This window comes from Poeciliopsis prolifica, unplaced genomic scaffold (genome assembly GCF_027474105.1).
Source record: "Poeciliopsis prolifica strain line A6 unplaced genomic scaffold, Auburn_PproV2 SCAFFOLD009, whole genome shotgun sequence".
NCBI lineage: Eukaryota > Metazoa > Chordata > Actinopteri > Cyprinodontiformes > Poeciliidae > Poeciliopsis > Poeciliopsis prolifica.
In genome coordinates, this window is record NW_026562384.1 from 3,653,988 (window position 1) to 3,675,807 (window position 21,820).

The following is a 21,820-nucleotide window of genomic DNA, read 5'->3' on the forward strand; positions in this document are numbered from 1 at the left end:
AGTGCGCCAAGCGCTTTGCCATTTCCAAACATTTTGTGTCAATCGATGCCAGGCAGAATCTGTGATTGTCATAAGCAGAGAAAGCATTTTGATTGATTCTGCACTCAGAACATAACAGTTTCATTAAAAGTGTCACATTTGAGCACACTTTGGCCCGAGATCGATTTGATGTGTGTCTGTGCTGGTCTGTTTTTGGGGAAAACGCGTGTCTGGTGAAGTGCAAATAGGCCGCGGGCCTCTTGAAAGCTCCATTGCAGACCGTGTGTGGGTGCGATGGGGAACTGTCTGCATCCACGTGTGAAACAGAGTGAGCAGCCAGTGTCTGATCCGGGCTGACAGTCGGATCGGGAGGCGGCTTCCTGTTGCCATTCAAGGTCAGGTGGAGGGAGCGAAGCAAATAATGTGCAGAGCAAAAAAATAAAAAATAAAAAAAAGAGAAAAGACTAAGCATTTAGAGGACATTAGATAATGCTTTCTAGAAATTTCTGCAACTCAAGAGCAAGTCAGATGTTTATTCATCACATGCAGAAAATGTAAAATAAGGTTTTAGAGCCTTGAAACGGTTCAGCTGGCAACCAATCAAAAAGCAACACACGCATTTCTTTATATATTAAGAAATAAATAAGCAGAATTTTATACTCTCATTAGCCTTTTGACGATTATTTACACGGAAACTGGAAATACACACGGAAATACACAGAATATTTAAATTGGAGAAAGAGCAACAACTTATAAGCTTCCTGTGTGAAATATGTACCAAGAAAACAGCAGGTGAAGCGTTTTCCACTGGAGTAACTGTCTCAAAAAGAAATGAATCGGTGTGAAAAGTTGTCAGCATTAAATGGAACGCTTACTGTTACTTAGACTGACTTACTGTATAGCAGAAATGCATATATTTAGATAACTAATTGAGACAATCGTAACAACTGCCTCCATTTTCCAGTTGTGTAATCAGCAGATACTTTGCAGTTAACCATCATATGCAAACCTGACAACATGTTGTTAAAGGTTCATTTTATGAACCTTTAACATTTTAAAGGTTCATAAAATGTTAAACTACTAAGACATTTCTGAGATTCAAGTTTGTTTAGACAGCATGGGTCTTGATCCCCATTGGACTTAGTCATGAGCTCCAGTCTCTCGGACTGAATAATCTGGATTTCTACAAAATGAAAAAGTAAAAAAAACAAAAACAAGTTTTCTGCTCCAAGTAAGACATCAACTTCTTTGAACCATCGCAACAGAAATGCAGAAGGATTTGGTCTTTTCAGGTGAAGTAAAAAAACCAACATTAGCAACACGAGCTGATTATTCTTCAGTATTGAAGTACTGGAGAAACTCCTTCTTCACTACCAAACACTGTACAGTACGGTGTGTGTGTGTGTGTGTGTGTGTGTGTGTGTGTGTGTGTGTGTGTGTGTGTGTGTGTGTGTGTGTGTGTGTGACTGATTTAAAGAGCTATTAATCTTCACTAGTACAAATCAATATTCCCAGCTGTCACTTTGTCACTTGTGGTATTATTATTTTAGTGGACAAAAATAGATTCAGATATTAATAGTGCAACAGAATCTCCTTTACATGGATATATTTACTGATTGAATGATGCAGCAAACTGCACTCAGACATAATTATGGAGAGTTTTAAATGCAGCATGGGTTTCATGTTGGTGACTATAGTGCAGTTGTATGTTAGTTCACTTCTTCTCAATAATGCAAAACTCTGTGCTTCACTCCTCTCCGCTAGACTACAGCCTGCAGCAATCAGATGGACAGGATGTGTGTGTGTGTGTGTGTGTGTGTGTGTTCTGAAAACAGCATTTATGCGTGTGTGTGTGTGTGAGCCTGCGTGTCTGATGAAGCATGAAGTGTGCATGAGTGTTTTTATGTGCATGCATGCATAAGGATGAGAGGAATTACATAACACTGTCCTAGTTGTATGTTCTCTCTTTCCCTCGTTTTCTCCCCTTTCTGCCCAGACTCTCCCTCCCGCCTCTCCTGTCTTCATGCTTCTCTCTTCTACTTTCAGTCATTCCCTCCCCATCTTTTTTTCTAATGTCTGAGTATGTATTTGTGCAGGTGCAGACAATGAATTATGCAACCACGTTTGTTGTGTGTTAGCAAGCAGAGCTATGTGTCATGAGGACGAAAATAGAGGATTCCCTTTAGTGTTTCTTAGTTCCTTATGTTCTAAGTCATTATTACACAGAAAGAGATAGAGGTTGTTTTTGAGTCATAAGATTCTTTTCTTTGTTGGTTAATCTTTTGTTGGTTAATCTTAACCTTTGAGATTAAAGTATGAGGGTCAAGTTGAAGAACAGAACTGAAGTAGACGTCTGTCTCTCTATGATGGTAGAGAAAAGGAATGGCAGGGAAAAGCTGCACCACTAAGCAGGCATGTACAATGGTAAATGGACAGAACTTATATATCACTTTCCCAATCATTTTGACCATTCAAAACTACATATGACACCCATTTGCACTCACAAATACACAATAGGGATTTAGTGCCTGGCCCAGGTGAAGGAAGCTGGCAGCAAACCTACAACCTTCTGATCAGGTTGACAGTGGCTCCCTCCCCACAGAGCCACAGTCAGAAGCTGCGGATAATATAGTAAATAGCGCCCTCTTCACTTCCGGAGTGCAATGGTCCCATTTCCAAATCAGATATGAGACTGACAGTGGTTCTTTCTGTTTGCTGCAGCGAGGCCCTTCTCCTTATTTGTGCTCCCGCGCGTGTGCACGCATCAAGTAGGACACCCCATGAGACAAAGTTGCTGGGATAAATGTCCACCAAAGCGCTGCAGTCACTCAGCGGAGATTAAAAGGCAGGAAATGTTGCCGGTGATAAACGAGCACACAGCCAGAGAAAATGTCAATCTTTGCTCAGAACAAAGGCAGGGAAAAGCTGCACCACTCAGCGGGCGTGTTTGCTCGGATTTAAGACGGAGCCAAAGGAGCTGGGAATTACACCCACAGTGCAGTCTGGAGGCATTTCTTCAAAACGAACGAAAGGCAACCAATAAAAAGTGAGCTCCGCACATGTCACCAAGCACCAGCCGGGCCTCGTGGGCTCGCCGTTGCCTCTCCGTGGGCCTGCCCGTGGACAGACTGTGACAGGAAACAGTTTGTGTGACAGAGGCGACGGGGAGTGGTGATGTGGAACAGCCTGATGAAAATGATGTCTGTTTCACCTCCTCCAGCGAGGTCACGGCGTCTCTCATGAGCCAAAACCGATCCCAATGGCTTTCTAACTTTCTCTCTCTCTCCTTTCTTCTCCGCACCTTCGTCGTTGTCTTCAGTGTAAGACCCTCGCAGGGATTTGCGACCACATCATCTCTCTGTCGTCGGACTCTCTGGTGTCTCAGTCGGCACATCTGGAGGTGGTCCACCTCACCAGCATCATGCCCAGCGAAGGCCTGGTGAGGACAACATTCACGGACACACACACACACACACACACACACACACACACACACACACACACACACACACACACACACACACACACACACACACACACACACACACACACACACACACAATGAAACTGCAGTAATTTCATTTTAACATTAGAAATAACAGGTGTTTGTGGCGCTAACGACGCAGTCATAAATCTAGTGTTACCAAGTGTTTTTGGTTTCTACTGCAAATGTTGCAATAAGGGTGAAAACTAACTTATAGAAAACTTTTCAGCAAGATAGAGGAGCTTGTTTTCAGCTCAATCATTTCTCAATGTTCTTGTTTCTCTGGCAGATTGTTTAACTTATCTTGTTTTGGTTTAAGAGAAATTATCTACAAATGGAACAAATGCTTTTTTTCATCAATATTAGGGAATTATTGAATTAAAACAATCTTCTACGTCTTGTTGAAACGTTTGTTTTTGTTATTTCAAGTGTTCTAAGATAGTTGCACTAGAAACTAGACCAGATGCACTTGGTAAGGTTTTGTGTTTATATGTGTTTCAGTTTTCTATGTTTTATTTATTTATTTATTTTGGCATGTAGAAAATGGTTGGTTAATGTTCATTTCATTGATTTGGATAAACACAATTTCTAAAAATGTATTTAAAAATGTAAATGTTGTTTGTAGTTTCCATGGTTACATAGGGTAATGTGTTTTCACTTATGAGTCTCCAAAATCTAAACTAATTCAACATATAATTCATTTACCACACCGAAGTAAGGGGGGCGCAGCGGTGCACAGAAATGGTGGTTCGGTAATAATCAATAAGCCACGGAGTTTGTTAACATTCTCTGTCAATAATTTGACTTCATCCATTTGTTAGAACATTTTTCAATCGTTTGCAATATAGAGCTGACTGGAGATGTAGTTTTATTTCCTAAATTAATCCAATTATTTTATACAATAAGTCCACTTGTAAATGCTCAACATCAAGGCAAACATTTGCAGTGTCAGAGTTGTACCTGAATGCACCATAGAAGAGCGCCGGCTAGAGAATCAATGATAACATTTCATGAAATGTTTGTTTTATGTCTGTGGCCATGAAGTCTCCCATGCCATCTGGGGTTAGCTGAAGGTTTCAGACAGCTGGATTTGTTATTTTTCCTCCAACCCGGGGGTTTCTCGTCATTACGTTCAGTTTAGACTTGGCTAAACTGAATTTTCATCTTTAATTGCTGTTGAAAATTGCTGACGTGAAGCTTCGGTTCGGCCAACCTTTCTTCCTTCATTTGCAGTGCAAAGAGTCCTCAGCGTCTAGGCGAGGGAATAATAAAGTAAAAAAAAAAAAGCAGAAATAAGTCACAGACTTTAGTGATAGGTAATATTTGGCTGTTCGGTGTTGCAGTGAATCCTGCACAGTGCTACACCAGCACCTCTGGACGGATGAGCGTCTGTACCTGTGCTTGATGTTGTTCCAACTAGACCGTTTAAGGTGTTACATTTGTTGGTCTCGGCCAAATTATCTGAACAGATTGTTTAATAATTCTGTTGGCAGCAGCGTGTCGGCCGTTAGTGCATCGGAAAGCAGATTTGATTCCGTAAATCCCCTGCATGGGACCGGGGGAAAGCTTCTGCAGAATGACGTCCAGAGAGCATAACTTAAAATGCAGCTTGTGAGCAGGATCCAGAAACATGGCTGGAAGGGTCCGCTGCACAAACTGGTTCCGATTTCCAACTCGCTGGAAATATTTTTTGTACATCAAACAACAGCGTTCAGCATTTCCGCAAAAAAAAAAAAACGGATAAATCCATAATATCTTCTCGAAACAGCAAAGATTACTTTTGATTTTGGCTGCTTTTTCTGACAAGCAGCAGCTTTTGTATTTTTGTCGTTCTATCAAAACCTACCACTCTATTACTCAACTTCATTTTTTTAGTGTCGGCTTTTCTGCAAAAATGTGCATCGTTTCAAACGTGTCCATTCTCTGGTCTTTTCCCTCTTGTTTTCCAGGGGATGTACATCAAGTCGACATACGACGGACTCCACGTTATCACTGGAACCACAGAGAACGTGCGTTTTTACTGTCATAAACATTCAGATTCGGAAGTTGGAATCATAACCAGTAAAAGATGTGGTTTCATATTTATCCCCGATACAACAGAACCACTTCAGTATCAACTAAGTTTGTTCCCCTCGCTCTCCTTTGTCCTCCGGTTTCAGTCACCGGCAGATCAGTGCAAGAAAATCCACGCTGGAGACGAGGTGATCCAAGTCAACCACCAGACAGTGGTGAGTCACACAACTCCAAATGCAAACTGTACTGAAGCACAGAGGATGTACCAGCTCTTCTTCCACAGTGGTCACATCTTACAAACTTTATACTGTGTTCATCCCGGGGCCACATGAGGACAAACTATGTTATTTGGCTCCGTCATCCACTGAAGTATCCCATCCTATGCTCCTTTATTTTCAGTGTATTAAGCTGAAATAATCCGCATTTTCTCATTTTTTCACATTTGAAAGCCAAAGTGTTCATGTCCCTCGGAGGTAAAATGTTTAGCTGCAGATACAGCCACAGTTGTTTCTGTGTGGTGACTCTCAGCCAGCGTCGCACCTTTACACTCACTGACGTATATCTGGCCGTTGTTCTTTGCAAAAACAATAGAAACTCAGTCAAACAGGACGGAGAACATTTGCGAGCATCAGTTTTCAAGTGTGTGTTTAGAGGACCTCAGGGTTTCAGCTGTTTTGCCGTTTTTTTGGAACTTTGCTCCAGATTAGAGGAGCGCAAACACCAACCCAGTTCTAAGTCTCTTTCAGCCTCAAGCATGTTTTCTTCCAGTTTTGTCCCGTGTGCCGTTCCGGCCATCCCTCAGTCACCTTCCAGGCTCTTGCTAAAGTATTCCTGCAGCATAAAACCATGTTGGTTTTCCCATCTCCTTTAGTTCAACATTGGTCGTTCACTTTTAATGGATTTCTTCAGCCCATTTTAGTGCCTTGTCCACTACAGAGAAATGATCTTATTAATGCAAATTACAATACATTAACAGCTAGTCCTGAATTGATGCATGATAGCTTTATTGCATCCCTTGAACAGAAGCTCCATTGGTTTTAACTTAATCATTTTCAATTGCTTAAGTGTTGTTTATGTTCACAAAATCTACAAAAAATTATTTTTTTCAGTTAGAATTTACTTCTAAAAAGCAATTCAGCTCCTTTTTACAAACTGACTTCTGTTCTGATTTAATTGGAGTAAATCGGAGAGAGTCCCACTCCGCCCTTTCTTTGCTCTCTTAAGTAAAGGTGCATTTGAGAAAATTAGAAATTTGAAAACCTCCTCAAACTGCACGTCTGGTGACCCGTACATGTAAAATTTAAGTTGTTAACTGAACAACCAACCAAACAAACAAAAAAACTAAACAACAAAAGCACAGACTTTGCGAATTTTAAAATGTTCCACATTGAGAGTAAAGTTAACCTTAGTTAACCAGTAGAGATTGGAATACATGGTTGTCTCTGACTACTCCATAAGAGCCCAATAATGTACGACGGCCATCACGGTTGGGCTGTGAAGAAATGTGCAAGGTTTTAACTGGGGTAAATAGTTTTACTGTATGAACCCCCCGAACCCAGTTTCACTTTTTGAATTGCATAAGTTGCGATTCAGAACTTATGCATTTCATCAGGTCATCAGATCAGAAGGAACGGGCAGCCATTTTAGACAGAGCAGACTCCTCTGTGAGTGTCACTCATCATGTCCACGAATCATCTGTGTTTATCTGAGATTTCTGAAAAGGAGGGGGAAAAAAAGGTTACGTCTGTCTCAAAAGTGAGTCCCCCTCCCCGGTTTCTCTTCACTAGCCATAATATTCTCTCGCATCGCTATGCATGCAGGGTTCTGCGCTGAGTCGTTTGATTGACGTGTGATGAAGGTGCGCGTTATCTCCCTGTCCCCGCCCCTCCTCTTCCTCAGGGTGACAGTGCAGATCGCACCCCGCCAGGCTCACAGCTTCAGCCCTTTATTACTCCCTCGGCTAGGCCCTCACCGCTCTGATCCCTCACTCTGGGGGAGGAGATAAGCATGGAGTGGGAGCGGAGGAGAGAGTGTGTGCATGCGTGTGTGTGTGTGTGTGTGTGTGTGTGTGTGTGTGTGGAGAAACAGGGTTGCAACAGAGCTGGGAGAGTGGGGCGAAAAGGGAGGAGGAGGTAAAGAGCGACTTGGGGAGAGGAGGAGGAAGAACAGATAAAGAGAAACGGAGGGAAGAAGAAGAAGAAGAAGTTGGCAGCTCCAACGTGAGCTCACTGGGAGGAGAGGGAGGAAAACGCAACATCGCAGTTGATAAGTTTATCTAGCCAGGCTTCGAATTAAATATGAGATTAGGGTGAATATTGAATGAGCAGAATTTCATTACATTAAAGGGTGATTATGTGGGCCTGTCCCATACGCACACAAAGCAAACAACACGGCTCGAGCGTTGCTGGTTAGACTTCAAAACGGGACCTTCAGCCTTCAGCGCGGTGGAGCTAAACGTGGATTTTGCTCAAGTAGCACACTAGTTGTTTGAAAAGGCAGCGTAATTATGTGGAGGTAATAGCATCTGGGAAAATAAGGAAGACCCCTGGGGTTGTAAGAATCTCGTCAGCAGCAGATTATGCTGGTTTCACTTAGCTTGGTGTCCGCCTGTTTGTCTTTGCACTCGGCTTGTTTGACTAAAAAGAGCATCTCTACAGCCGTCAGATTCGGTTTACCCCAGTATATGACAAGACTGCTGGGCCACCAGGCTTAACATTGCTTAATTATTGAAGTTTTTTTTTTTTTATGTTTGCATTTTTAAGACTCTGTAGTTGGTGTTCAGGGATTCATTTTCCAACCTTTCGATAACACATGGTTACCAGGTGATATTTTCAAATTATCTGCCAACTTTAAACATTTTCTTAACTCAAAAACCCGACGGGCCGCTGGATGAATGACCGCGTCAGTGCCACCATTCTTAGCAAGTTTTGATTGAGAAAACTTTGTGTTTTCCAACCAATCCATTAGTTGGAAAGGTTTTTGCAAGTCACGTTTCACCCTTGTTATCTTTAAAAAATGTAATTTTTAAGTGAGAAATGCTCTCACTTTTTTTTTTTTTCAATTTGCTGAAATATGTGGCAAGATAGTGTGGACATTGCTGTTCACTTCCCTTCCTGGCATGATGGTAACATTTACTTTTTTTTTTAAATCAACTGCTTCATTGCAAAAGCACAAAATCTTACCAAGTAATTTAAGTCTGGTTTCTTGTACAAATATATTAGTACACTTGAAATGAGAGAAAAACTAACTTACAAGAAACTTTTCAGCAAGATTCATGAGGTTGTTTTAAGTCAATAATTTCATAATACTGATAAAAAAAAGTCCTAGTTATAATCTTATTGGTAATATTTTGTGTTTTTGTAGTGTTTGAGTAGCGGCATGTGGCTGCTAATCTGGGCAAATTTTTAATTTCCCTCCATTCTCTGCATTGACAATGAAGGCAATGTTCCTTTTTTTACAACTGTAGTCTTTCTCCAACTTTAAGTATTGAATCTAAAAACCTCGGGCCACACAGAAAAACTACAAAACAAGTAGAAGGGATGAAGATTCATCACTTTTCAACAAACTCAAGTGACTTATTTTTCCCTACGATTTTCCGCAGTAATCATTTTTTGTGACTTGGTGCTTAGTGGACGGACATTGGAGTTGATGAGAGCCGGGGCGATATCAGATGACACCCATTTTCCTGACGCTTGGCGAGGGAACCACAACCGAACATCTCTGAGTTTAAGATTCACATCACGAGCTAAAGACACTCAGTCTCGTCTTGGATTAAATAAGACAAAATATAACAATCTGGCTACGACACACAGGTCCTTTTTTAAAAATCAGAGCGGATATATTTCTGTATTAAGCTGTGTGCGTGTTGTGTGCAGTGGCCTCTGCAGACTCTGCCAGTAACTGAGACCAATGTTGCCAATCAATGACCTGATGAGTGCTCTGAGCTCTGGAGACGGCCTGGGCCGAGCCACAAGAAAACTCTGCGGTCAGCATTTCTCCGGCGTGCTCCTTTTACTAACTCCCACCGTCTCCGAATTTATACTGACTAAGCCACAATTTATTTCGATATGACATTTACTTTTTGAACAGCATTTTGTTTCCCTGCCACACGTGCTCCTGCATTTCTGTTGTGATGCACTTTCAGTTTTTACAATTTTTCCGTTTGGGGGATTTAGGATGCTAATGCCGCTAAAGTGCCAGACAAAAGGCAACTTTGTTAGTCATATAAGATTTTACAGAAAATGTTTTGTAATATGCAATAACTTTTGTTTGTCTCAATTCAGCTTCTTCTTTCTTATGAATTTTCAAATGTAGCAAACTGAACTCTTATAAAGAGTGCCGTCAATCACTCTCCGTGTAGTGCTGCTCATCCCCACTTCTCCTCTGCAGCCAGCAGAGCCTGTTGTGAAATCTCAGGCTAGTTAGCATTCCCACTGATTACGGTGAATAAACAGTTTCCCTGTAAGGTTGTTTCTCAGCCATTAGCATGCTGAGGAGAGAGTACATTAGAGTGATTGACAGCGCAAAAACATTGACGCTCCTTTTTTCTGCTGATTTTCTTGGCCTAAAAAAAAAAATCATTTCAAATGTAGATTTGCCAGGTGTAAGAACAGTTTTGGGCTCATCTTTGTACGTCTTCCTCAGGTGGGATGGCAGCTGAAGAACCTGGTGAACGCTCTGAGGGAAGACCCGTGCGGAGTCATCCTCACGCTGAAGAAAAGGCCCCAGAACACCCTGAGCTCCACCCCAGCGCTGCTCAGGAACGTACGCTGGAAACCACTGGGCCTGCAGGTAAACACGACACGCTTTTCCTTGATTTTACCCTCGACATTCAGAACAATCGGGTTTTTTTTTTGGTTGGTGTTTTCAAAAAGTGGCTCTTTTATGCTTTTATTCTTGCTTCAACACATCTGTTTAGCGCTCCTGGTAGCAAAGTAAGACGATGTTATATCAAATGGCACAACAACAAGACAAAAGCTTGTTCTGTTTGGTTTCAACTGTACTAAAACATTTGTACTAGAAACTAGATAAAAAATACTTTGTAAGATTTGTTAGTTTTTGCAGTGGAGTCAGTTTTATTAGAAGGGATTTGTCTAATAACAAATATGTTTCAGATTTTTGTTTGAAAAAAACCCCCAAAAAACAAAACTATGCCTTTGTTTTATTCAACTTTATTATTAAGAGCTACTTTTGTTATAGGTGTGTGCTGGTGTTGGACCCAAATGCTGGAGGCCGACACTTTGAATCGATATAGAAGATTTAATAAAGAATGGAAGAAAAACAAAAAACATGGAGAACACAGGGAGCCAGGGAAGATCAAAAATAACAGGAACCAGGAACAACAGGGAGGTGATGGGATTAGGCAGGCTTTAACAGGAAGAACCAGCAAGCAGGAACTGAGAAGGAGTTTCATGTACTGAGGAGGTTGATTATTCAACAAGGAATTAGAAACAGTGTGAAAAGAAAGGGAGGAAATAACTCTGAAACATAACTGAGCTAGAATAACAACAAATAACTACGCAAGAAATAAACAAACTAGAATCGTTAAGGAATGACTGAACAGAAGCAAAACATAAACAAGACTGAGAGGAATACAGAATAAAGAAACCTCGAAACACCTCCGGATCCCATCAACGTTAAGTTGGTCTATTACATAAAATCCCAATAAGCTATATTGAACACTTTTAATCAAAGCTGGGGTCAGCTAAAGATTTGTAGCTTCCCCTCTCTCCGTCGGCTGTTGCACAAGCTTTGCAAATCTTCCCTTCGAATTGCGGGTTTTGCCATTTTTGGTGCACAGAAAGAGAGCGATCCGCGCTGAGTCGGATGGAGGGGTGAGACGAGGGCGAGCCTGACACTGCCTTGATGCTTTGTGAAGCGCCGACTGTCTTGTCAGCCTCCCGTGTTCTGCAGCTGCTATTTTTAACTGCGCATCAGACCAGTTCATTTACATGCCACTTCCATGCTTTGATCTCTGTTCATCAGAGCACAGCTGCTCTTCTGTTTCTTTTTGTCTTTCTTGTCTTTTTGTTGCTTTCAGTTCAAACCCTTGCTTTCATTCTGTCTTCCAGGGCGTTGTGAGCTGAAACACAGCACTGCGCGGGCGTTCACGTGCGACATTTTCTTGAATTTGCCCATCGAGTCAGTGTTATGAACGATTCTTTCGAACGAGTTGGTTCCCGTTTCCATTTTGTTGCCATGTTATCAGGGACTCCGCTTGCTCCTCGGTGGTTATTGTTGTATTTGCTGTGTGTGTGTGTGGAAGAACAGAACAGTGGATCGGGGTAATGGCTCCCTGACAGGCCGTTCTGACGCAACCGCGCCGCGAGCGCCCAGATCGGAGCTCGGAGACTTCTGCGCCAGGAGAAAAAGAAAGGAGCGTTTTGGATTTTGTTCTCTCTCAGAAAAGACTCCGGCTTTTAATAATTCATAAGCAACAACAAGCGGCTCCGCTGGCTCTGAAACAAGAGCCACTACTCAGCAAATACTGGAGATAATTTACTGAATCCAAAATGTCTTGCTAAACAGCTTGTTTCAGAGCAGATTTTTGTGTGTGAGCTTGTGTGTGTGTGTGTGTGTGTGTGTGTGTGTGTGTGTGGTGTGTGTGTGTGTGTGTGGTGTGTGCGTGTGTTCATGCCAGACGGTCTGACAAGGCCATGGCTACGTGTGTGTCTTTAAGCGTGTTTCTGTTCATGCTTTGTGCACATATGCAGAGGGATGTTTTCCAGATTTTATTTATTTATTTATTTATTTATTTATTATTTCCCAGTCTCGATCGCTCCTTTGAGACACAAAAGAACTGGGTCATTCTCTCGTTCCGTCGGATTCTCCCTGCGCTCGCGCGCTCCCAGAACAAAAACACACAACTGAAAAACACACGTGCACTTTAAGCCCGGTTCTGGAGAGCAGCTTGCACGTCTGGGGAAATTTCAGCGGAATACGTGGCAAACGTTCAGATGGATTAAATCTAAGTCTGTGAAAGGAAACAATTTAGCTCTGCACAACATCATATGAATTTAGCTCACTGATTTTAATTTAACTTTTTAACGTCAAATAGTGGCAGAAATCTCTCTCTCTCTTTCTCTGTGTACGTTTGCATGTTGGGTAGGATGGGCTAAGAACAATTTAATATTTCATCATAATCACAACAGCGCCTTGTTTTTTAATGATTAAAAGGTAAACAGAGGGAGAATCGCTGTGATGTTACATGCACCACTGCCGCCTCTAAGCCCCCCATGCTCAGAGTCATTTCATGTTATCAAAAGCCTCATCAGCATCCACATCACACCACACTAAATCGATTACTCATATGGCACCCATTGTGTGTGATCCCGCTTTGCTCAAATCCCTCACAGGCTCCACAAATCGTCACTGTGGGTAAACACCTGCTATTTTAGGCAACACGTATCGGCGCTGAATGCATTAGCGCTTATTGCACTTTGATAATTGCAGCAAGTCAGTCTTCTGGGCTATTTTGAGGTGTCTGACTAATTTCCGCAACTTTGAAGATGAAAGCACGTTTGTCATGTATTCTGTACAGATGATGTACAGAATACATAAACGAGGGGGAACGTTTATGATGAAGCAAGCGGGTGAGGCGTTCGAGGGCTCTGTTTTGCGTAAGGAATCCTGAAACCCTTTGATGAAAATTTGCTATGGCAAAAGGCTGAATTGCCTATTAATTAATGTTGCTGTTAAATTTTGCAGCTCATTAAGCCAACTTTAAGATTTGGCAACGATAACAAAAAGTAAATTAAAAAAAACGTTTTTGAATCATGTGGAAAAGTAGAAGTAAAAGTAGAATCTCTTCCAACTCAGCATAATAATTTGAAAATATAGCTGCCCGCTTGTTAAATCACGAATATTATAAGACACACACAGTTCTAATTATTGTGATTAAGAAAGCACTTAGACTAGAACTTGACAATTAGAGGTGACCAATCTAAAACACACACACACACATCAAGTGATGCTCTCAAGAAATTCAGGAACAGATGAGAAAACCTTACAGAGACATTTTTAAGCTTGAGACTCCAAAAAATAAGTGGCCGAGCTTATGGTTGTTTTGTTTCTGCAGTTGTTTCCACACCTGGTGGTCCGGTAGACTCGGTTCGATTGGGGACCAAATTGACATTTGTTACATTTTCAGGTGTGATTTGCTTTCATGCTGCGCTGTGTCAAACGAACCAAAATCTTTCCTCTCCTCGCCTGTGGTGGCGCTGCACCCAGAACCACTAAAATAAGACACAAAAACCTCTGAAGAAGACGCAGAGTCTCCAGTCCGCTTGCATCCACATATGCGTCCGAACCGCACCATAGTTCACTTCAATCAAATCACGTCTGGCTTTTAGGCAGACCAGAGTTCACCTTTTTGGTCCAAATCAGTTTTATTCCGCTTACCAAAACGAATCGGACTCTCCAGACACATGGACTAGAGTTTGATTAAGGCAATCTTAACTGGGCTGGTGTGAGTCCACCTTCAATCCCCGCTTAACCGGGTGTAAGTATCAGGCCCATTTGTGACTCTGCGATGGATGGATCTAAAACATTCAAGCCTGAGAAAGTATTCAAAACAAAATAAATATGTGAGGAGTCGAAGACCTTTTCACAGCGCTGAATAATTGAATCTCACTTCCTCTTTGTTTTTAAACATTTTAAGGTTTTACACTTTCAGGTGATCAAATGCAACATTAAAGTACGCAGATGTGTTTCGGTGCATCCTCCTGTGTGTGTGAATGCGGCAGCTTTAGACAGGAGAGGTTTTAGCAGTCGATTTCTTTTTTTAATTTCTTTTTTTTATTTTTTTTTTAGCCCGCTTAAAATGGGCACAGCAGGGGGTGAAGTGCTTTAAGTGCTGTTTGAACAGACTGGAGGTTCACCTGCTGTGGTAGTCTCATCTGGCTGTACTGCTATCCCCCTCAGCTCCCTTTACCCATGCAGAGACTAGTGGGTTGTAATCACTAAATTACTGTTTTTGCCAGTCGCCACACTGCAAAGCTATCCCTGTTCCCTCTGTTTTGGATTGACTCTTAGTTTTTTCCCTTTTTTTTTTTGCCCTATTTTAGTTCCCCCAACCCTTTGACTTTGGTCTCCTTCCATCTCGTCTTCATTATTTTTTGCCAAAGCCGCCTTACTGTAAGCCGCCTTCAGTGGAGGAAGACTGCGCGGGTGAAGGAGGGAGACAGAGGCTTGGGGAAAGAGGTTGTGAAGGGGAGCAGAGATAAAGAGAGAGAGAGGAAAGTTTGGAATATGAAATGAATTTGATTAATGCAGTGCTGATGAAATAATGAGACAGTGGGCTTCCTTAATGAGAGCGCTGCCTCCTCGCCGTCGCACTGTTTTCTTCCGTCCCTATTTGTTCATTCTGTCCGCGTCGTCTCCCTGAAACGTTGGCCAAATCCTCCGACATACAGCATGAACTCCTCTTCCTTCGGGTGAAATTGATAATTGCTCTTTGGAGCAGCTGCTCCAAAAATCGAAATTTGTTCCTATGGCAGCCGCGGCGAGGTATCCTTCCCTCACAAAGACACGGATGACAAATAAATCCAAGTGTCCTTGAGTCGAGCAGAGACGGGAGACGACAATAACCCTCCCGCGTCCTCTCCTTGTTTCGGAGTTCACAATAGTGGGAGGGGGGGAGAGGGGCTCGGAAGAGGGGATGGGGAATTAAAGAACAGTTTGGAAACAGGAAAAATGACAGGAGTGTAGGAGAACAGGGGTTGTCATGGGAACAGACATGGAGAGACTTCACACGAAATGACAGGAAAGTGAGGCGACTAAGCAGGCTTCACAGGCTGGTTCATGTAAACCTCGTGCAGACATGTTCGCCGAGGAGCGATCGCTGCAAATTCACTCACACTTGATGGAATCAGCTGGAAACAAAAATCTTTCCACAGGTTGGAATGATAAACTGAACTTGGACAGTCAGCCCAATCTGTCCGGATTGGATTGACTTCATTCTTCATTTTTGATCCAGAAAAGATGCTGAAAAGTCTTTCTCTCTGTTTTTCTTTGTAGCCCATCCCTACCAGTCCCACCAGCACGTCCCCCACACCCGGTGGAACCCTGGGCATGTCCACCATGGACGCCCCCAGCATGCAGGACGTCTACATCCTCTCTCCCGTCTCTGGACTCTACAGCACCAGGTCAGGGCACGCGCGCGGAAAGGTTGCGATGACGGCCATTATCCTGATTATTCCGACACCGCTGATGACAGGGTGACATTTATGCTGACAGCTCTGCTCTCCGCAGGGAGGAGATGGGCCTCATGTCGTGCGACGACATCGGTCGCTACAGCGTAGGCTCCCAGTCCGGGTCTAAGGGCTCGGAGGCCGTCAGCTACTACCTGGACCAGGACAGCGGTCAGTACTTCTCTCTGCTGGAGGGCGACGGACCCGCTGGGACGGACTATGACCGGGGCCGCAATACGGGTGTGCGACGGCGAGACAAGACACCGACGCATGGTAAGGCGCACCGCAAGAGCCTGCGATGAAATGACAGCGACAGCGGCTCGGGCCCCTCCACCCGATCAGCCTGACTTGCATGTTCACCTCCACCTCCACCTCCACCAGGTCTCCTGTCTTTTCTTCCCACCATTTCTCCTCCTCACTCGCCTCATCGCTGTGCTCGCTCGTGTCCTCGTCTGGCATACGCACAAACACAGACTCAGACTCACTCGCCTTAAACAGCGGGGTCGCACGAGACACTCCGGCTCCCCTGTCTGCTCCACCACCTATGTCCACCTTTTTCCCTCGACGCCCTCCGAAGCGAGCTTGCAGCGCACCTCCCGTCTGCCCTTGCGTCAAGGGACCACCATGCGAGGCACAAGGCAAGGGTCACAAACGCAGCAGTCCAGTCCAGCTCCTTCATAAGCAGACACACGCCCATACAGCGACCGCCAGCAAGTCCCAGATGAGATGCCTGACCTGAACCCTGCTTAGTACTCTGGATTGGATCCAGCCAGAAAACCGTCCAGTAATCAAATGAGTTTGTTGTTATCTGTATAGAGGAAGCTTATCAGTAGATTTTTAAGAATTGGGAACAGCCTGGCACACTCCTGACTAAACATTAGACCGCTCTTTTCCCCCCCAGATTTATTAGAGTTAATGTAATGTTTCCTGGCACAGACCTGACTTTTAAGCACAGTCCTTACATTGTCTGAATGGTTGAACTCAGGAATAGTAGCCAGTCTTCTTCAGCTAGTCTACAAGTTTTATGTGTGTTTTCGACCACTCAGTCGTCCAAGTGTCTACTGTCTTACTGCTGAGTTAAGGGGAAGTTGAATAATTTAGGTGTAGTTCTCTTTTTGCATAATTCTTCCTGCTTTGTGCCATGAAAGCCCCGTAGCATGATGCTACTCTCACCATGCTTGACTCTTGGTGGTTGGTACAACGTTCTTTGACTTACAAGCCTCATGATTACCACTTGCGACTAAAGTCGCAGCTTGATCTTTACATTCTGACCATAACACATTTGGCTAGTTCATGTGCCTGTCAAAGCACCGTTCACAGTCATTGGATTCCTAATAAAACCCCTTAAAAGCAGCTATTTTGTGCGGAAACTTGAGACTCAGTCAGCTCCCAAACTGACAGACTCAGGAAATCGTCCAGTCTCGTTTGCCTCATTTCCAGGAACTTTAAACTATGAGAATAGCTTTCCGAGTGTGGGTATGGAAAAAATTAGCAGAGCAGCAATTTTCTGCTAATCAAAATAGTTTTACTGTTGTTGAATGTTTTTCTTTCCCCCTCTATATAATTTTGAGGCGTTGCCAGGTGAAACATCTCATTATTCTTTCCTAGACTCTCTTAAAAACATAGAAGCTTCATAAATAAGATATAAAATGAAAAGGCTTTGATGTTTTTTTTCTTTTTTTTCTTTGTCCCTCAACCGCCATTAGGACCCTGGTGTCCTCATGGACCCTTTAGATGACATGTAAGTGCTTTGGGGGTGACAGTTAAGAGGTTATATTCTTTATTATTTTAAGAATAGTTAAAGTAAAGTTGGATTTTTCAAAATTTTTTATTGTGAAATTAGTGATGAGTCAATTTTAATCTAGTTTTCAAACAAATGTAGGTCATTGTTTGTCCATTTACAAAAAAAAAAAAAAAGAACAAATCAGCCGTACACGAGTTGCTGTGACTGGAAAATTTAGTTTTTAGTTGTTTTTTTTTTGTCAGAATCCCCCCAAAATAACTCTGGAGCTCCTGATGAAGCGCAGGTTGGAAGTGGTCCTTCACTAGTCCCGCCCTACCTGCACACACCCTCTCTTTGTCTCACCCGTCCACCCCTCCAGCTGTGTCCCACTCTGTCTCTCAGCCAGACTCTCTGATTGCTGATTGGTGCTTCCAGGTGATCTCAGACCTGTTTCCATGCCTCCTGAATATAACTGGATGGCCGAAGCCAAGGAACCCAGCATGGGCAAGAGAGGGAGCAGAGGTACACACGAACACACACACCTATACGCACGATAACACACACACACACACACACACACACACACACACACACACACACACACACACACACACACACACACACACACGGAAAGGGAAGGAAAAACACAGCACTCCGCGGCGCTGATGCTGCCGGGTCAAAGTGGCGCCATGCTTCGCTTCATGCTCAGCTCAGTGCATCTCAGCTCATTGTCTGGTTTGTCCATGGTCCTTGGGTTGTGTGAGGATACATATCAAACTTGGTATGTATCTCTAAGAGCGACTATTAGACACAAATGCAAGGAAATTGCATTTATGCAGCGGCTTGGGAAAGGAGAACGTGACCAATTCTAAGCAGCCTTGCTATTTTGGTGGCGAGGTTCGATCTGTATTCAACAGAGCGCCCTCCGCTCTACCTTCAGAAAGTCTATGAATATTATTAAAGTACAGTCCTAATGTACGAGGCTGGCCTTTCTACTTCTCCTCTTCCTTTTTGTCTCTTTCTGGATGTTCATTTTGAAACTCGGGGACGGTAAACAAATGAGTTGAGGAGTTTTTATCTGTGCCGGAGCAGAATCAAAGCTCGTGTCACAGCGAGATTTAGCAACAGAGTCCTGTGTATCAACATAATCACTACAAACAGATTATAGATGTACGTCTCCCAACTGTGATCCCATATCAGCTCTTACTGCTCTGAGGCACTTTGATGCCTTTCCGTTGGGTCTTTATCTGTACATTCAGGCTCAGCTGTTCTTACTCTGTGCCTCGCCCTGGACTCCAAGACCTTATCTCCTCCCTCCGAGGATTTCTCCTCCGTCTTATCCATTGTTCTGACCCAAACCGCCGTCTAAAGTCCACGCAAACCCCTTGTCCTCTCACTTCCCACAGATTCAGACAACTCGCTGCTGCGGTATCTCAGCGACGACAAGATCCTGGTGATCGAGGAGGAGCCCGAGGGTCCGGGCAGAGAGAGCCGGCGGGATTCCACCAGACGCTCGCGTCGCAAGAGTCGTAATCCCAGCAGCCCCAGCTTTCCGATCAGCCCCTCCATGCTTTCCTCCACCTTACGGCTTGACCAACCACCTGAGCCTCTCCCGGTACGTACAAAGACTTCTTTCAGCACTGCAATCTGGAGAAGTATTTACACTCTCTACATTGTTTTTTCCACATTTTGTCACATTAAACACAAATTGAACACATTTATTTCAATTTTATTTTTATTTGTCTGCATTTTCATGTGATAAACCAACAAAGCTGCATATAAATGTGAAATTGAAGGAGCATGATCGATGGTTTTCATTTAATCTGCATTAAATGAAACTTACTTACTTTTTCCTGTGATTTTCAAAAATATGGAAAGCTTGGTCAGATATGTTTTCATATAAAATTAATGTTTTGAAGTTGACCTGGCCGTTCTAACCTGATTTTGCTTTGATGCAAACCTTGTGCTAACTTCCTGTCAAATGCGCCACAATTTCAAATGAAAGTACTTTGAAACAGTTGTTTTTTTAATGTAAATTATATACATTTTTTAATGTTAATTTCAACATATTTTATATTTTTTAAAACTTGCACTTAAAGTAGTCTGATTTTGTATCTGTAAATGGTTATATATCCAAAGATGTTTGTCTCAGTAAAACAGAAAAAAAAAAGATTTTCCCAAGTTTTTTTTGAGCCGATTGTTTTCTATGTAATAGATCTTGAAATGTTTTTGTCTAACTCTCTACAAAAGTGCGAGACACGGGTCAGTCTTTGTTCAAAATGCTTTCTCTTTTTAGTCATTTTTAATGAATGTGTGCATCCAAGACTACTTGCTGTGCAGAGGAGGTTCAAGGTGGCAGATTTAATTTTAAAAAAAGAAGAAAAAAACCCACCAAAGTTTATTAAAGACAAATATTTTGTGTTGTGCATCATTTCTATTTTAAAACAACTTAAAATTTCAACAGATGTTCATTGGTGAGTTTACAGCTGTCCACTGTTCTGACCAGAACTATGTGAAATGTTCCAGTCTCATGATGGATTATTATTATTTTTTAATCTTAAAGCTTGCCCATGATTGCATCCCCAACATATCTGCTGTGTTCTTTGGACTTTGTGAAGTCATGATGATAATTTTGTTCTCCATCAAACCTCTGAGGCTGGAAACAGAACAGATGTGTTTCTTTTGCTGGGAGGAAAGCACACAAAGATGGTTGCTGTTTAGCAATTGCATGGCTTTTTAAAGTGGAAACATTTTTTTCCCAGACAGTTAAAGTAAAAGGTACAGAAAACAAGTGCATGCCACACAGTTCAGATTAGTTCTTGGAAGGAAAAAAAAACTTTGGTACAGATTTCAATACGCTTTTAAAATTATACGCTGTTTATCAAAGAAAATCCAACTGAAACATATTGAAGTTTATGAAATTAGTTTGACTAATTTCAACATGTTGAACTAATTTTAATTTACAAAACACTGACACACAAAGTTTTGTTGTCTGTCACGACTCACCGGTGAAAATGTGAAGCTTGTTTCTGCAACAACAACAATCAAAACTTTGATACTTTTAAGTGTTCAGCAGCCATACAACGCAAAATACTTTCTGTTGACACTTACTGATTGACTTCATTCAATCTCACCCTCCGACTAATTTAAAACTCAGTTTCTTTGTATTGAAAGAAACTGATTTGGAAAAACAATTAATTTGCCTGATTCAGTTATTTTTTTTGTTACTCATTTGAATTATTGTCATTTGTGTCTTTAAGATACCAAAAATGTCTACTTATATTTATATTTTTTTCTGTCTGCCTATGTACTTTTTAAATATTAAGTGACTGATAATTTGATCAGCTTCTCAGTATTTAAGTGAACGTTTTACTAAATACTTTTTCACTCTTTCTTGAGTAATTTCTTGTATACTTTTTACTTCTACTTGAGTAAAAATATGTTGAAGTTGTACTACTCTTATTTGAGTAAAATTTTTTATGTTACTCTGCACATCTCTGGGGTTCATTAACATCTGTCCTGCTGTGAAAGCACTGTAGCACAGCTGATTGCCACAGGAATTTAGAAAAAAACAGCTTATAGATTTAAAGCTCTCCGCTTGAATGTTTTTTATTATTATTTCACTGATGGTTATGGTCAGAGCAGGATCTCCCAGTCCTTAGCCACCAGCGTTTAGATGCATCCCTGCGCTGAAATATGAATCAAATGTTTGAATTACCTCCACTTTGTGCCATCAGGTTTGACAAAAGCCTGGTAATAAGTGAATTATTTGATTCTGAAGAGAGAGAATAGAGCTCCAGCTTCAAAAATGTAGTTAATTTGTGATGTAATCGAAGGAAGCTTGTCAAACTTAATTTATTTGTGTTTAACAAGACAACTTAATGAACTTAATACATTTACTCAGATAAACTTAATTTGACTATGTGCAATAAATTAATCAGGACTGGCCTGAGGTTTCATGGGGCCTTGAGTAGAATATGATTTAGGGCCCCTCTCACTGCGGCACCATCGCTAACTTCAATGCAGATTCAGTGGAATCTGGGAGAGGAGGCCGAGTTTGATAGGTCGAGCTGAAAAGCAATCGCTGATGATTGGTTATTATTAGCTGAGACGTGTCTGCGGACAAACCGAGCTCGAGCGCCAACATTCAACTCATAGCATCGGGTTGTGGCTATGGTAACGCAACACAACAATCAAACTGTGAGGATTTATTTTTCTGCACTTTCACAAAGTAAACTAATCAATTGAAAATCTTTTGCTTTGTCTGCGTGGAAACCATCAAGAAAATAATAATGTTCTTGATCTGAATAAGCGAATTTTAAAATTCTAGGTCTGGGTTAAAAAAAAAGTACATTTTGGATAGAATGAGTAGATTATTTTATGTCCCTATTATGTATTTGTTTATGACAGCCCAAGGGAGTTATGATGCAA

At 42.1% G+C, this 21,820-nt stretch overlaps 1 protein-coding gene across 1 annotated transcript in view; it reads left to right on the plus strand.

The window, feature by feature from the left end:
• si:ch211-26b3.4 (connector enhancer of kinase suppressor of ras 2) overlaps positions 1-21,820 on the plus strand; it is a 68,897-nt gene that overhangs the window by 27,379 nt on the left and 19,698 nt on the right. Inside the window, 8 exon segments of the mRNA XM_055034246.1 lie at positions 3,299-3,418; positions 5,413-5,472; positions 5,623-5,691; positions 10,121-10,267; positions 15,494-15,621; positions 15,728-15,939; positions 17,825-17,911; positions 18,796-19,004. Coding sequence (XP_054890221.1) covers positions 3,299-3,418; positions 5,413-5,472; positions 5,623-5,691; positions 10,121-10,267; positions 15,494-15,621; positions 15,728-15,939; positions 17,825-17,911; positions 18,796-19,004 — 1,032 coding nt within the window.